General features: G+C 38.9%; 2 protein-coding genes across 2 annotated transcripts in view; one reads left to right on the top strand and one right to left on the bottom strand.

Annotated features, from left to right (window-relative positions):
- The first annotated feature begins 2,328 nt into the window (after window positions 1–2,328).
- LOC104593910 (zinc-finger homeodomain protein 4) lies at window positions 2,329–5,031 on the top strand. The gene has a single exon (XM_010254004.3). The coding sequence runs from the start codon at window positions 3,908–3,910 to the stop codon at window positions 4,721–4,723; it is 816 nt and encodes a 271-aa protein (XP_010252306.1). The 5' UTR covers window positions 2,329–3,907; the 3' UTR covers window positions 4,724–5,031.
- Window positions 5,032–12,502: 7,471 nt separating this feature from the next.
- Window positions 12,503–13,498, bottom strand: part of RUS6 (root UVB sensitive protein (Protein of unknown function, DUF647)) — a 59,343-nt gene continuing 58,347 nt past the window's right edge. Inside the window, exon 13 of the mRNA XM_010254005.3 lies at window positions 12,503–13,041. Coding sequence (XP_010252307.1) covers window positions 12,988–13,041 — 54 coding nt within the window. The 3' untranslated portion in view covers window positions 12,503–12,987. The remainder of the gene's footprint in view (window positions 13,042–13,498) is intronic.

Genomic DNA, 13,498 nt, shown 5'->3' with positions numbered 1-13,498 from the left:
GGCATCCTTCTAATATATTTTGACTTAAACGGCAATAAGACAATTTTTTAAGGGAGAAAATATAGTTCAAATATATTTCAGCCTGAAAATTTTTTCTTCCCATTTTACAACCTTATTCAAGGTTTTCGAACCATCATTGACCTGGATAGTTGGATGGTTCGGCCCAGGAACTGTCCAGGCAACCATTCCATTTTACCCCAAACCTGGTTTTAGTCAAAAACTGTTGAAAAAGTCAATCCATGGCCTGGGCGATCAAACCATTGACTTGTTGATTCATTCAATGGTTTTTGACTATTTTTTTATTTTTTTAATTTATTTATCAGAATGGACTATCCATTCGAACCAAACAGTCGGACCATTGACCCAAAAACCGGTGGCCAGAACAATTCCATTTCCAAGTTGTTTTTTAAAACGTTGACCTTATTTTCAACATCAGGGTCTTAATAAATTTAAGAGCATTGTTGAACAATTGGTAAAACTTAGCTAAAGAAGTTTTTTTTTTTTTTTTAAATTCAGGATCAGACGCTCGAGATTGACCAGAACTCCAGTGTTAAAGTCTTGGGTGGATGATTTCCTTCCAGATTCCAGAATATTATATTTAATTTCCATTAAGGGTGAACTGAAGTTGGTTTCGACCGGGTCTAATTCAAATTGGTCATGGACCGCCTAATCCAACCATGTGATTGGTTTAAAGGATCAGGGCCAGACCGATGATTGTTAAAGCTATTTTTAATTTTTATATATCCTCACCAGAAAGAATAAAAAAAAAAGAAAGAAAATATGGGGATCATGCATGAAAGCCGGTTGTTGGTAAGGCTTTGTCTCCAAAAGACTTGGGATTGAATCCTGCCTCAACTCAACTACCGGCTTGACCGGGTAGACCATATGACCCGGTTCGCCCAAGAAAAAGAAAAGCAATTTGAAATTTCTTCTAGCTTTCAGCCGTGGATTGAGCATGTATGGCCGGTTGAACCAAAGAAAAAGAAATTAACAAGCCGGTTTGGTGTTGGCCCCCAAACAGTCCCCAAAGAAGGGGCAGGAAGCAGGAAGTGATTGATGATTTTGAACAGAAGAGGAGGAAGTTTGTAACTCAAGAGACGACTGGCTTGCATAGATATATATATATATATATATATATATATATATATATATATTGCATTTGCGTTATGCACATGCAACAGAATTATGGGAGAGAAGGGGAGAGTAGTGGTTGTGGGCTTCACCAAAATAAGGGCAAAGGAGGAGTGGGCCCAGTGGTGGGCCCTCCCTCTAACAACATTTCACGAGCCCTTTTTATCTTGTGCATGGTGCGTAATAACCCACCTAAACCGCGTTCATAATAATGTGATTGTTGAATTGAAACTGGCATCAATTTTTGTCTTCACACCAATTACAGATTCTTCTAAGACACCATGCGTGCTGTAGCCTCTCTCTCCTCTCTCTCTCTTAAAGGCACCCATACCCATCCTTGCGTGTTAAGTACCGTTGTCCTTGAATTGCAAAGGGCATCATGGTCAGATTGTTTGGGCTATTTTGGTTTAAGGGAATAAGTGAAGGAAAGGAGGGCAAGATGGTCATTTTGGGATGCTAATATGGCAATTTCCGGTTGAATAAATATTTGATATTTGAGGGATTTCTTCTTTTTTTTTGTAGGAATTGAAAGTTGGTTTAGCTCCTTTTTTCTGTTACCACTTGTTTTAGCAAGTCTGGCGCGTGAAAGGGGATATTACTGACTTGGGATCCACATTCACTCATTCAGCTCCAGACCCCATTATCATTCTTGCCCTTGGAAATACAAAATATATATATGTATATTTATTCTTTATGAGAATTGAGCACTAAAAGAAAAAAAAATATAGAAATAAAGCTAACTAATAATTATATTGTCTGAGTCTAGCTAGCTCTGAGGTTTACCCCCAAAAAAAATAATAATAAAAAAAAAAAAGTCTAGCTCTCTCTGAGATGCTTTTTATCATATTTTCTTTTTTCTTTTTACTTTGGAGGCTCTAAATCAACTACCCAAACCAACCATAGAAACTAATAATTAAATCCATGAAAGTTTAGATCCTGGAGGGCAAAATGGTCATTTTAATCTGCAAGGTTGTGCACAACTCAAACAGAAGGGATTTTCAGTCAACTTATTCATAAATGTTGATGTTTTGTTAATCTATTTTTAAGTCATTTTCTTTTCAAAATTCTTGAGTGGGGTCTCCCTCTCCCTCTCTCTCTCTCCCTCTCTCTCTCTCTCTCTCTCTTACACTCTCTGACACACTGCCTCTGTATGGCGTAAGCTTGATGCCTGATAGTGCAAGCAAAGCAAGCACCCCACTTTTTTTTATCACTCTCTCTCCCCTCCTAAAACTCTCTGTCCTCCTCTTTGTCTGTAAAAATCTGCTTTTTTTTCTCTCTCTCTCTCTCACCCCGCATCCCCTTTTCTGCTCTCACTACAACTATAAGCTCTTGTTTAGTGCTTCACTAGCCAAACACAGCAGCAAAACCCTCTTCATTTTTTTCCTCCTCTTGTTCCCTCTCACTCCTCTTCTCTTCTCTCCTTCAACATACATCTACATCTACTTGTTCTTTGTTTCTTTATTAATATTTATTATTATTATCTCTTTCCTTTTGAATTCTCTCTCTCTCTCTCTCTCTCTTCTTCCTTGTTAATTATCTTTATCCTTTAAACATCATGTCCTTGCTGCGGAAGGTGTTTTGCTTCGAGTTTTGCAGAGAGAAGCTGATGTTGGTAATCTCTTAAACTGTTTTTCACTCGTGGTAGAGGAAATACCCTTGTTGTTTTGTTTTGAATGTTCTCTCCTTCATGCCATTTTCTTCCTTCCCTCTTCATTTTTTTTGCTCTTTTCTAGTGGAGTAAGAAAATAGAGTTCTACTTGTTATTTATTCATCTTCTCAACCATCATTTTCTTTCTTTGGGAGTCTGTTGACTCTCACACTCTCTCTCTCTCTTTCTCTCTCTCTCTCTCTAGATATAGAGCTAGAGGTAGAGATATGATGAATAGAGAGAGAAGGAGTTTTAGCTGTTTATGTTAATCTTGTTTCCATGGCCACCAGCAATCTGCATTGTTGTTCAACTTCATCCAACCATTAAAGACACCAAAATTTGATTGTGTTTTCTCTTATCATTGTCCTTGGAGAAAATGAGATGCGTACTCCAACTCTAGGTGGTCTATGCTCTATGAACCTTTTGTTGCTTTCTTCTTTCCATGAAAAGGTTTGGACTCGTAGAGTCTACCACATCCCAAAACAGCTAAGTATCTCTGTCTCAAAATTCTAGATCTTGTTCTCTTCTTCCTCGACTCCCTAGACCAAAAAAACAATATTAGAAGCGAATCAAATTCGAAAGAAAAATAAATAAACAAATAAATAAATAAGCTCATGAAGTGGGTCTCCTCCACTCTCTCCTCTCGCCTTGTCAGAAACCTTTAACACCTTCGCCTAGCAAATTACTAGTCTAGCTACTTGTTTTGGTTCCTCGATCTTTCTTCTCCAACTCCAAACCAATGTGCATTAACTTGGGGTCCCTGGAATTTTGAACTCAAACAAGCCGCTATTTCTGATCATCATCATCTGCTTCAACTTCTGTTTGTTACCTTTTGTTGATCATTCATCGATCACCAGGACCCAGAAAGCTAAGCTAGTGAATTTTGTGTTTGGGTAATGGTGTGTAGAATCTATCTTTGTGGGGAGCTAGAGAGGAATATATAGGAAGCAGCAGACATCTGCTGATCAGACAAAATTAAGTAGTAATCTGGACTCGAGAGTCTCCTTCTCCTAGGTAGACGTCCAACAAGAATAATTGTTAAATTTAATCATTTAGGGCGCCTCCAAATTCTCTGCTAGCAGCTGTTCGTCTTCCTTGGTTTGGTCTCCAGAAAAAGAAACAGGAGTGATGGATCTTTCCGGTCATGACGGGGAGATTCCAATCCCAATAACCAGCAGCTATGCTGGGGGACATGGTCATGGCCACATGATCCATCATGAGCCCTCTCCCCACAACCACATTATCCCTTCTTCAGCACCCCAACTCCCTTCCAATGGCCCCATCCATCCAACCATGGAGGACCACATGCCCTACAAGAAAGTGATCAGGTACAAGGAATGCCTCAAGAACCATGCAGCGGCCATGGGTGGAAATGCTACAGATGGGTGTGGTGAGTTCATGCCAAGTGGAGAAGAAGGCACCCTGGAAGCCCTCAAGTGCTCAGCCTGCAACTGCCATAGGAATTTCCACAGGAAAGACATTGAAGGTGAGTCCTCTTCTTGTGACTGCTATCACCACCCTCATCTAAACAAGGTTGCTGGGAGGAAGGTCATTGTAGGCCCCCACAAGGGTGTGTTTGGTCCCGAAGCTTTGGGGTACCCCACAGGCACCTTAATCCACTCCAGGGCAGCACCACCCCACCAGATGATAATGCCTTACAGTTTAGGGTCCATCCCTTCAGAGTCTGACGAGCAGGATGGTGGTGGTGGGATTGTACCAAGGCCACCTCAAGTTGTGAAGAAAAGGTTCAGGACCAAGTTCACCCAAGAACAGAAGGAGAAGATGTTGGGCTTTGCCGAGAAGGTTGGGTGGAGGATACAGAAGCAAGAGGAAGCCGTAGTGCAGCAGTTCTGCCAAGAGATTGGAATCAAGAGGAGAGTTCTCAAGGTGTGGATGCACAACAACAAGCACAACATGGCCAAGAAGAATGCCCCCACTGCTTGAACTTCGTCTTACTTTAATTTGTGCTCATTAATTAATTCCCACCATCTTCTTCTTCTTCTTCTTCTTCTTCTTCTTCTTCTTCTTCTTCTTTGTTGGCTGATGTAGAAGTTTAGTTAGTTTTATATTGTTTTTTCTTTTCCTGTTCCCCAACTTCTCTCCACTCTATGTTCTTCAGCGTTCTCTTTATTCTTATATTATTGCTAATGTAATGTAGTTTAGGTAGATTGGAGTTTGAAAGAGTTTGAGTTGTGGTGATATCCATGTTTATCCAGTGCAGGGATTTATTGAAATATTTTTATTTCAGTCAAGCATTAATATGGCACTTTTCTAATCTTTTTCTCACTCTCTCTGAACTGATCAAGCAATCAAAGAACATAGCTTCTTCAACAATTGAACCCATCCATTTCTTTTTTCTCCTTTTAATTTCTTTTTTAATCCTTCCCCTTGATTAGGAAGTCATTTGCATATACAATTCTTGTGTAGATTCAAATTTTGGCTTGTTTGTCACTTTGTTGTACCTTTTCAGTTGATGGGTTGTTAAGTTGGGCCGGTCCCTTTATTTTTCTATTTTGAAATTTGAATTCTACCTAGATACTGTAGACTTGCTACATGCATTTATCCTGAGAAGAAGATGGGGCCTTTCTTTTGTTTTTTGTTTTCTAGTTGTTTCTAGTATCTTTGCTGCCTCTGGTATTATTTGGTAGATATGGTTTCCCGCTTTGTCCGAGAAGAGTGTTATTATTTGTTTATCTCTCTCTCTCTGTTCATCTTCTCCATGGCTCCTTAGTCCTTACCAACCAACCAACCAATAAATAAATCTAATACAAATAAATTGGGATGCCCATTTTGCCTTTGTAAAGTTGCTTAATTAGGTTCATGGTGAGTGCTGCAATGAATCTTAATTGTCACTAGTCCTTTGCTTAATTTCAAGGCATTTAGTTTAATTAGCTACAGAAGTTGCTCATTTTGATTCCTTACTTAAGCATGATATATAATAGTCTAGATTACTTGGATCAATCCCTACCTCTTTCCTTCCAAGTTCTCTTACAAACTTCATGACAAACATCAAACATGGACTATATATAGTGGCAATTTGGGTCAGGCCGGTGGGCATCCGGTTTGATGAAACTGGATTGAACGTTTGTTTTGGTCATGAGTGGAAGTGGGCTTAGCCCACCAGGGACCAGGCACGTTTTCCCGGGTCAGAAAGAATCAATTGGCCAAACCCAACCGTTTGAAATTTTGGTCTAGCAGTTCAAACCGGATTATCTGAACCGGATCAGACCAGCCATATATCCATTGCAATCTCTAGTCATAGACTAGTCATGGACCCCTAGTAGAATTCCTGTTTGAAACATCACATTTTAATGTATGGATGCCACTTATGCCTGTCTATCTCAGAGGAGACTTTAAAGTGGTAACAGTAGTTTCACATGCTCACTTCTGATGCGTTCAATGAAAGCATATTAAAGGGAAGCTAACTAGACCCCTAAAATACATTTAAAAACTATATATAATTCTATAGTTTCATACAAATTAATAAATTAATTAGAGGTATATTTGATAATTATTCATATATTCTTGATTAGGAACATCTCAGGGCTACATATACTTGATTAGGCCTACCTAATCCATCCTTTAACCGAAATCAAATCAGCCCCCCACAACGTCCCACAGCACATTCCCGGCGTGTACTAGGAGCATCTCCCGATGATAATATCAGAAATGATGATATCCCTTTAAACACAGCGGGTATGTGCTGTGAGACATTGTGGGGGACAATCTTGTGGGGGCTGATTTGAACTCCCTTTAATCACAATAATGATAAATGTAAATAAAAAAATTATATATATCATAACCATCAATCTCTTATACCAATAATCGGGTGTTCATTATCGATCATTTTTTTTTTCGTTAATAATATTTAGTGCTTCCAACGGAAAAACGTGATGTATAACAATCAAACCGTTCATCGATGATTGATTTTTGTTTTTTTTTCTTAAAAATATTTAGTACTTCCAACAGAAAAACGTGACTCTGATTTATTACAATGTATGTATGTTGATGTTTAAGTCATTAATGGACTGTATGGGCAATCTACAAGATATGGGAACTTAAATTTTTCTAATGATGTTTCCATCTACCTTCTGCAGAGTTGCACCATCTAAGGTAATGGTTACTTGGTGAAAGTGGGGGACCGAAAAAGGCTAAAATGTTTCACATTTTGGGAGAATGACGGATTTTACCTTGGCTATGTTCCACTTAGAGAAGGGTCAGAACAGCCAATTCACCCCTCATTTAATAGGTCTCTTAATTTGGAACCGTCATCTTCTGAACCCTATTTATTACACTAAAGGATCTATTAAATGGGCAATGCAGTATCTGAAATGACCATCCTGCCTCTTCTCCTCTAACCTCTTAGGGATCATCTGATAACAGCTGAAATGGCTGAACTGAAACACTTATTTAAGAGGCCTGTGGGAGATTGTTTGATAAGTGAAGTTGATGTTGGGTTTGATTCATTGCTATATATATATCCTCCATTTTTTTTTTATTTAAACATTTTTATTGGTGAAAAGACAAAATCATTCAATTCAGCCACAACACTACCCACAAGGAAGTAGAGCCGTACATCAGGAACATCTCAGTTTTCATGAGGAGAAAGATGTTCCAGATGCACGGCTGTAGTGCTTTGTGGGGTGGGTACATATATATGGGTATAGAAGAAGCAGGTCCCAGCTGCTTTGCTCTTCCTCCTATCAAAAGGACCAAGTTGGCTCGTCCCTACTCTATCAGCTGGAGCTGCTGGAACAAGACAGGCTGACCCATTCTTCCACTAGAATCTAGACAACCCCATATATGAATGGTACATGGGTGAGGGAGCAAAGTATAGCTGCCTGCTGTCAACCTAGTCGTCTCAGATCATTGGATTGCAGTGTTTTATCTATGTAGAACCCATTGTAAAAGCCAAACATAGGAGTCTGGTTCAGTTAAAAAACTCATGGAAAACACAAAATACATGTCAAATTAATAAACCCTATATTGCTGAACCAAATAGATCAGTTCTTTTATTTGTATCTTATTGAGATTAGTTCATGTGGTCTGTAGGTTGATGTATATATAGACTATAGTGATGTTTCCATTACAGAAACAGCACTCATTTTGTGATTGAATAAACTCCCATGGATTGAATGGTCAAGCACTGGATCAAGGAGTATATATGCAAATAAACAAATGGGATTGGGGTTATCAACGTGTTCAAACTAATGAGAAGATCGATCATTTCCGTAGAGACAAATCCAAGTAGGAACCATGTGCACAAAAGGTGTTTGATAAAATTGAAATGTTAAATATTTGATTATTTTTCTATAAACTACTCTTGAAAGCAAAAAACATGCCTTCTCACTTAGGGAGGACATTCGACCAGGTTAGGGTGCTAAATTTAAAGGAAGAAGAAGAAAGAAAAAAAAGAAGTTAGGGCCTTGATTATAGGTAAATGTAGGCACTAATTGATGTTTCCATACCTGATTTGTTTATAGCCATAAGCAATTGATTCCCTTTTAATTTCTTATTGTAAAGATATACTGCTGGTGGAGATTATAGTAGTCTTTGAATTCTTTAAACCTTGTCCCCCCTCTTTGCTTAATTGTACAATGACATATGTAACTCTTATTTGAACAACCAACCTAATGCATCTCCTCTCCTTTATCAGAAAGCAAACAGGCCTAGTAGGAGCTAATTAACAACTAAGAGTAAGAGACCCTAATTTAATATAACAGAAGGGATTGAACATTTGTCAACCATATATATATATACAGAGAGAGAGAGAAGAGGCATGCATGGTTTTAACTTTTAAGGAACAATACATCAACCACAACTAATCAAAAGTAGGAGAGTTATAGCCCAAAAACAATGCAGCTCAATTTGGAGGGGATTTAGCCAAAGAGGTCTAAATAGAACAGTTCACTCATGGGTGCTATATATGTCAGAGAGAGAGAGAGTCCAAACCACCTGATTAGATTTGGAATTGAGCAGGTAAACAGTGACTTGTTAAGAGTGTGATCCAAGGGATTATTAATTGAAGGGAGATGATCTTGGGTTCTTGTCCGGTGGCCTGCATACACTCTGGCAGTTTGTCACCTAGGATTGTTTGGTCAAGTTGATTGACGTGACTCTGCACGCCCTCCACACATATCTAGACCAACAGGGTTCAAGCCCAAAAGGACTTGTTTGTAGGTAACCCAAACAAGTGCTACTCTTGTCTTGTCTATTTTGGACTGCATCCATGTGCCTTTGCCACCTCTCTTGAGTCATGACTGAAACCTTATTCCAGTGTCCATTATATGCCTCAATTTCATTCCACGACAGATGTGTTTATAAATAACAAACCCCATAAGATGGCATTGTAGCACAAATGTGGCTCTGTCAATACAGCACCAACTGCTGGCCTGCCTGATTTAAGTACTTTGCCTTCAGTCACTTAAGTGGCAACTGTGTGTCAATTAGTTTGGAGCTATTTGTCATGTGTGTGCCCAACCACATAACTACAACACTAATACCTGCCTCCCTGACAAAAGAAAATGAAAACTCATAAATAAAACAAACACCTTACTTAACCCAATTATACATCCATCTTCTTTTGCCATTCTAATGCCATATCCATTGTTAAACTATAGTCACTTAACTCCTTTTCGATCTATCCTTTACCCTTTTAGCCCATTCAACTTACAATAAATCACTTCTTACAAATGTTACTAAAGGGCCAGAATGGCAAAATATTAGGGAGAAAGAAATGAATTCGTATTCCTTTAGGCTGTGTGTAGTTTGAACGAAAATGTGGAGAAAAGAAAGGAAAGATACGGAAACCATACATCGCGTGCACAAGTTTCTTTTCTTTTCATTTCTTTTCCTTTCCTTTTTCTATATTTTTTTCCTTCAAACCAAACACAGTCTTAAGGAAAAGAAGCCAATGGAGAGAATGCTCTTTTGGTCGGTGGATAAAAAATTAAACCACATTTCCTATGCATTATAGAATTAGCTTTGTCATCTTCTTAAATGTTTCAAAGGTAACATGGGTGAGTGGGATTGTTATCCACCCTAGAATGGGGCCAAAATGAACTCGTTGCCCACTGTTTACAGGATCTTCATTCTTAGCTTGAAAAGCACCCTGGGGCCGGGATGGGACCTATCTCTAATTGGGTCCCCCCCAAAAAGATGGTCGATCTGCCCTACGATGTTCCAGATCACAAATACAATTTGAGTTAAAAAAAAAAAAAAAAAAAAAACAAAGAGGTCAATATATATGAGATGAGCCTGATGATGGACAGTACCAAAGTACCTATGATCACTTATAAAAGGCAATATAATATGTCCGCCACTTGCACAGTTGGACCTTATGGATGTCCACAATCCCACCTACATGCAAAATATTTTGCTGTCAAAATTCTCAGCCTGTGCTGTCTACAGGGCCCTCCTTGCATGACACGTTCGTTTTTACGAATTCCGTGCAAGTGTCGAAGGCATGGCTGTATGGACTAAACGTGTCACATGAAGACAGCCCTATGGACAGCACAGTGTTTTCTCCACCCCAATAAGGGTCCCTTATCAATTGAAAAGGTCCCAAGGAAGTTTGCATAACACACCATGCAAAGATGTCTGTTGTCTGTTGATGGACGATAGCACTCACAGCTTGACCCATTGGAGCCCCTCAGCCTCTCGGGTTGATCATTGGCTTATGTTACAGATTTTTTGAGCCAATGAGTTACAAATGAACACTGACGGCCTGGGATCTCATATGTAGTCACAGGATAGGTTCTCCTGTGAGGGTGCTCCCATCCAACCCTAAAACAAAGATGGGTTAATTTTCGGATGTGGGGAGGGCTTAGAGCAGATGGGGTTCTATATGAACTCAAGATCAGACATTTTCCAACATGAAGCTGACTAACTCTATTCTTCAGTACTTATTTACCAAAACCCCTGCAACTGCAACTCCCCATTTCAATTCCTCTCTTCCATGCCGGCCCTGCTCAAATGGGAAGCTCAAGTGAAAACTAGTTCAAAATCTAAGTGTGGTTGACTGGGTTGGGGTTCTTAAACCAGAAGAACCGAGAGATGCTGTCTCGTAACAGTAAGACAAGACAATCATTCCATCTTTCTGTTTGTTTTGTGCTTCAAGCAATCAAACCATGTATCATGCATGCTCTCTTCTTATTCAAAATCCACGAATCCAAAAGATTGTGTTTGCTATTCCTTACACGAGAATATACAGTCTAGACCATCGATGGCAAACGCTTATGTTGTTATCAATATCAATTGATGCTTCTGACCATCTCTTTTCAGTACCGTGAGTCATCATCATATCTGAAGTAGAGATGTCAAACTTGGACCGGACCAGACAATTGAACCGATGACCCAGTGACCTCTCCGGACCCTGATTACATGATGGTTTCACAGTTGAAATGGTCAAACCGGCCAGTAAACCAATAAGACTGTAACCCAGTGAGCTTTATGATTTTCTGTCCAGTCCTAGCCAGACAACATTGATCTAAGATTCTAAGTATCGTAGAATACTAGAACCGCCGGTGGACGGTAGCATCTTTAGTTTGTGTACGTTCTGGCAATTATATTTGTTTCTTCTAACGAGGAAATGGCTCCAGCATTGTTTCTGCTTTCTTCTATCCTAAGAAATGTGTATATCACGAATTAGAAATATTAAATATCCCTTCTTTTATATCTATTATTACATTCTAGAGGGAGCCCCTTTTAAAAACTAAATTCAAAACAAATCCGTTGAATGGTTGGATCAGTGCATTCTGGTTTCAAGACATTACCTTCAATGAAGCCACAAGTTGCTCACCGAAAAGATTAACCTACAATAGATTAGATGGAGTGCTAGATATTGTAATAGCTATCTTTCTTGCAACAGTACCAGATTATCCAGTGATCAATGCCCCTTATGTCTAACCCATGAACGTTAGACGAAAGGCAACCAAATTACTAGCAAGAGGAAAACTAGAGGGCAGAAGTTCTGTTTTAGTAACTGCCTCTGGTTTAGGTTGGCAGCCAAACAGTACAGTGATTGAGATGCTTGTATGTTTACATTCTAACTAGTTTACTCATAATCTCAATAATCTGATTGCCCGGGTCTTGATCTAAGTATTAAAGAAAACTAAAGGAGCATGATTGATGTTTGTATGACTACATTCTAAGTACCAAGGTTCAGACCGATTCAGAGGGTGGAGGAACCTTAAACCGGCCCCCTGAACCGGATTTGAAAAAAAAAAGTTAAAAAATTAAAAAATAAAAAACAGTACCAATACTGCCCGATACACCTCCGTATCGATATTTACAACCTTTAACTAGTATGGATTTGGAGGGCACCAGAGCTAGGGGCCTGCCTTGCAACTGTATGATGTAGTTTATTAGTATGATCAGCAAACTGATGGCATAATAGTCCCTTCCATACCAAATAAATGGAATTTGATGCTTCTATCTCTGAATATATAATAAAATCCATGATTACTGTTGCTGATCCAAGGGGGAGGGGAACAAAGTTATCGGCCAATGTAAATGAATTTCCAATTTTCAGGTTTAATCAAGTTATTGAGGTCCAACTTCTGTATCACCAAACTTGACAGAGTTTCTTCGTGGATGATCAAGTAAATACACGCATAGCTCCTAAGCATGATTTTAGAGAAGGGCTTACCTCTCTTGTTCTTCAGTTTCTTTGAATCTCTACATGCTTCCACCCCAAGCTTCAACTAATTTGGAAATTCTTCCTTTGTAATAAGAACACAAACATATATATATGGGAGAACAATTTGTACCCAGGCAGATTTCAAGTTATACATAAAAAGAAAATTATGCTACTGTTTAAAATGTACAATAAAATTTGAGAAAGAATAGTTAACCGGCTGGAAGGTGCAGTTGACAAAATTGCGAACGAAGAGACTTGTAAGATCTTAATATATAGGAAAGAAACTCCCCCAAACCAGTGCTGTAAATTGATCGTGTGACACCTCAGATAAAATCAATAGATCATATTGAAGACAGGATACACTGTGAGGATCATCGAGCATTCCAGACTGCAGAGAAATCAGATGGCCTTATTCATTAAAGGAAAAAAACCATAGCGTCATGGTTGTGTTGTTTTTATGTGAACTCCAACTTGACCCCATTTCTCGATGTAAGCGTCCGAGTATCAAAAGCAGTCCAAGCACTTGGCAAATGCATGCATGAACATCAACAATCCAAGCATATTGCAGTTAATATAGCCGAGCTCGCCCAGGGTTGAGAAGTGACTCTGACATTGTCCATCCCTGCAAGAAATAAAATAATCTGGCAAATTCAGAAGAACGGCATTGCTAATTATTTCAGATACACTGATATAACAGCTATTATATGCTATCTGGGGAATTTGGAAATGGTGGACTGGATATGGACCTAACTTGGCTTTGTTTTGCACGAAGTGGTTGCTCTCAGACTAACTACGTTCTCATATTTGTCAGCCCAAGATTTTACCATTGCAACAGGACTAAAGGACTAAAGGACTAAAGGACTAAAGGACTAAAGGACTAAAGGAGGGGAGAAGCTATAAAGATTTTTTTTCTTTTTTGACAAATGAAAAGAGTTTGTAATGCTATTAAGGACTAAAGGAGGGGAGAAGCTCACAAAACCGTACAAAAAGTGTTATTGGGAATATCCACAAAAAATAAGAATATATGTATCGAAGCTTTACATTTCAATCATTTATTTAAAAAAAAAGGCTTTACATTT

The sequence above is a fragment of the Nelumbo nucifera genome, chromosome 5 (genome assembly GCF_055504915.1).
Source record: "Nelumbo nucifera cultivar China Antique chromosome 5, China Antique-T2T, whole genome shotgun sequence".
Lineage (NCBI taxonomy): Eukaryota > Viridiplantae > Streptophyta > Magnoliopsida > Proteales > Nelumbonaceae > Nelumbo > Nelumbo nucifera.
Note: the sequence above shows the minus strand (reverse complement) of the source record. Positions and strands in the feature narration are given on the sequence as shown.

What these genes read in the sequence shown, in the direction of transcription:
- LOC104593910 (XM_010254004.3), top strand. Translation starts at nt 3,908, where the DNA reads ATGGATCTTTCCGGTCATGACGGGGAGATTCCAATCCCAATAACCAGC.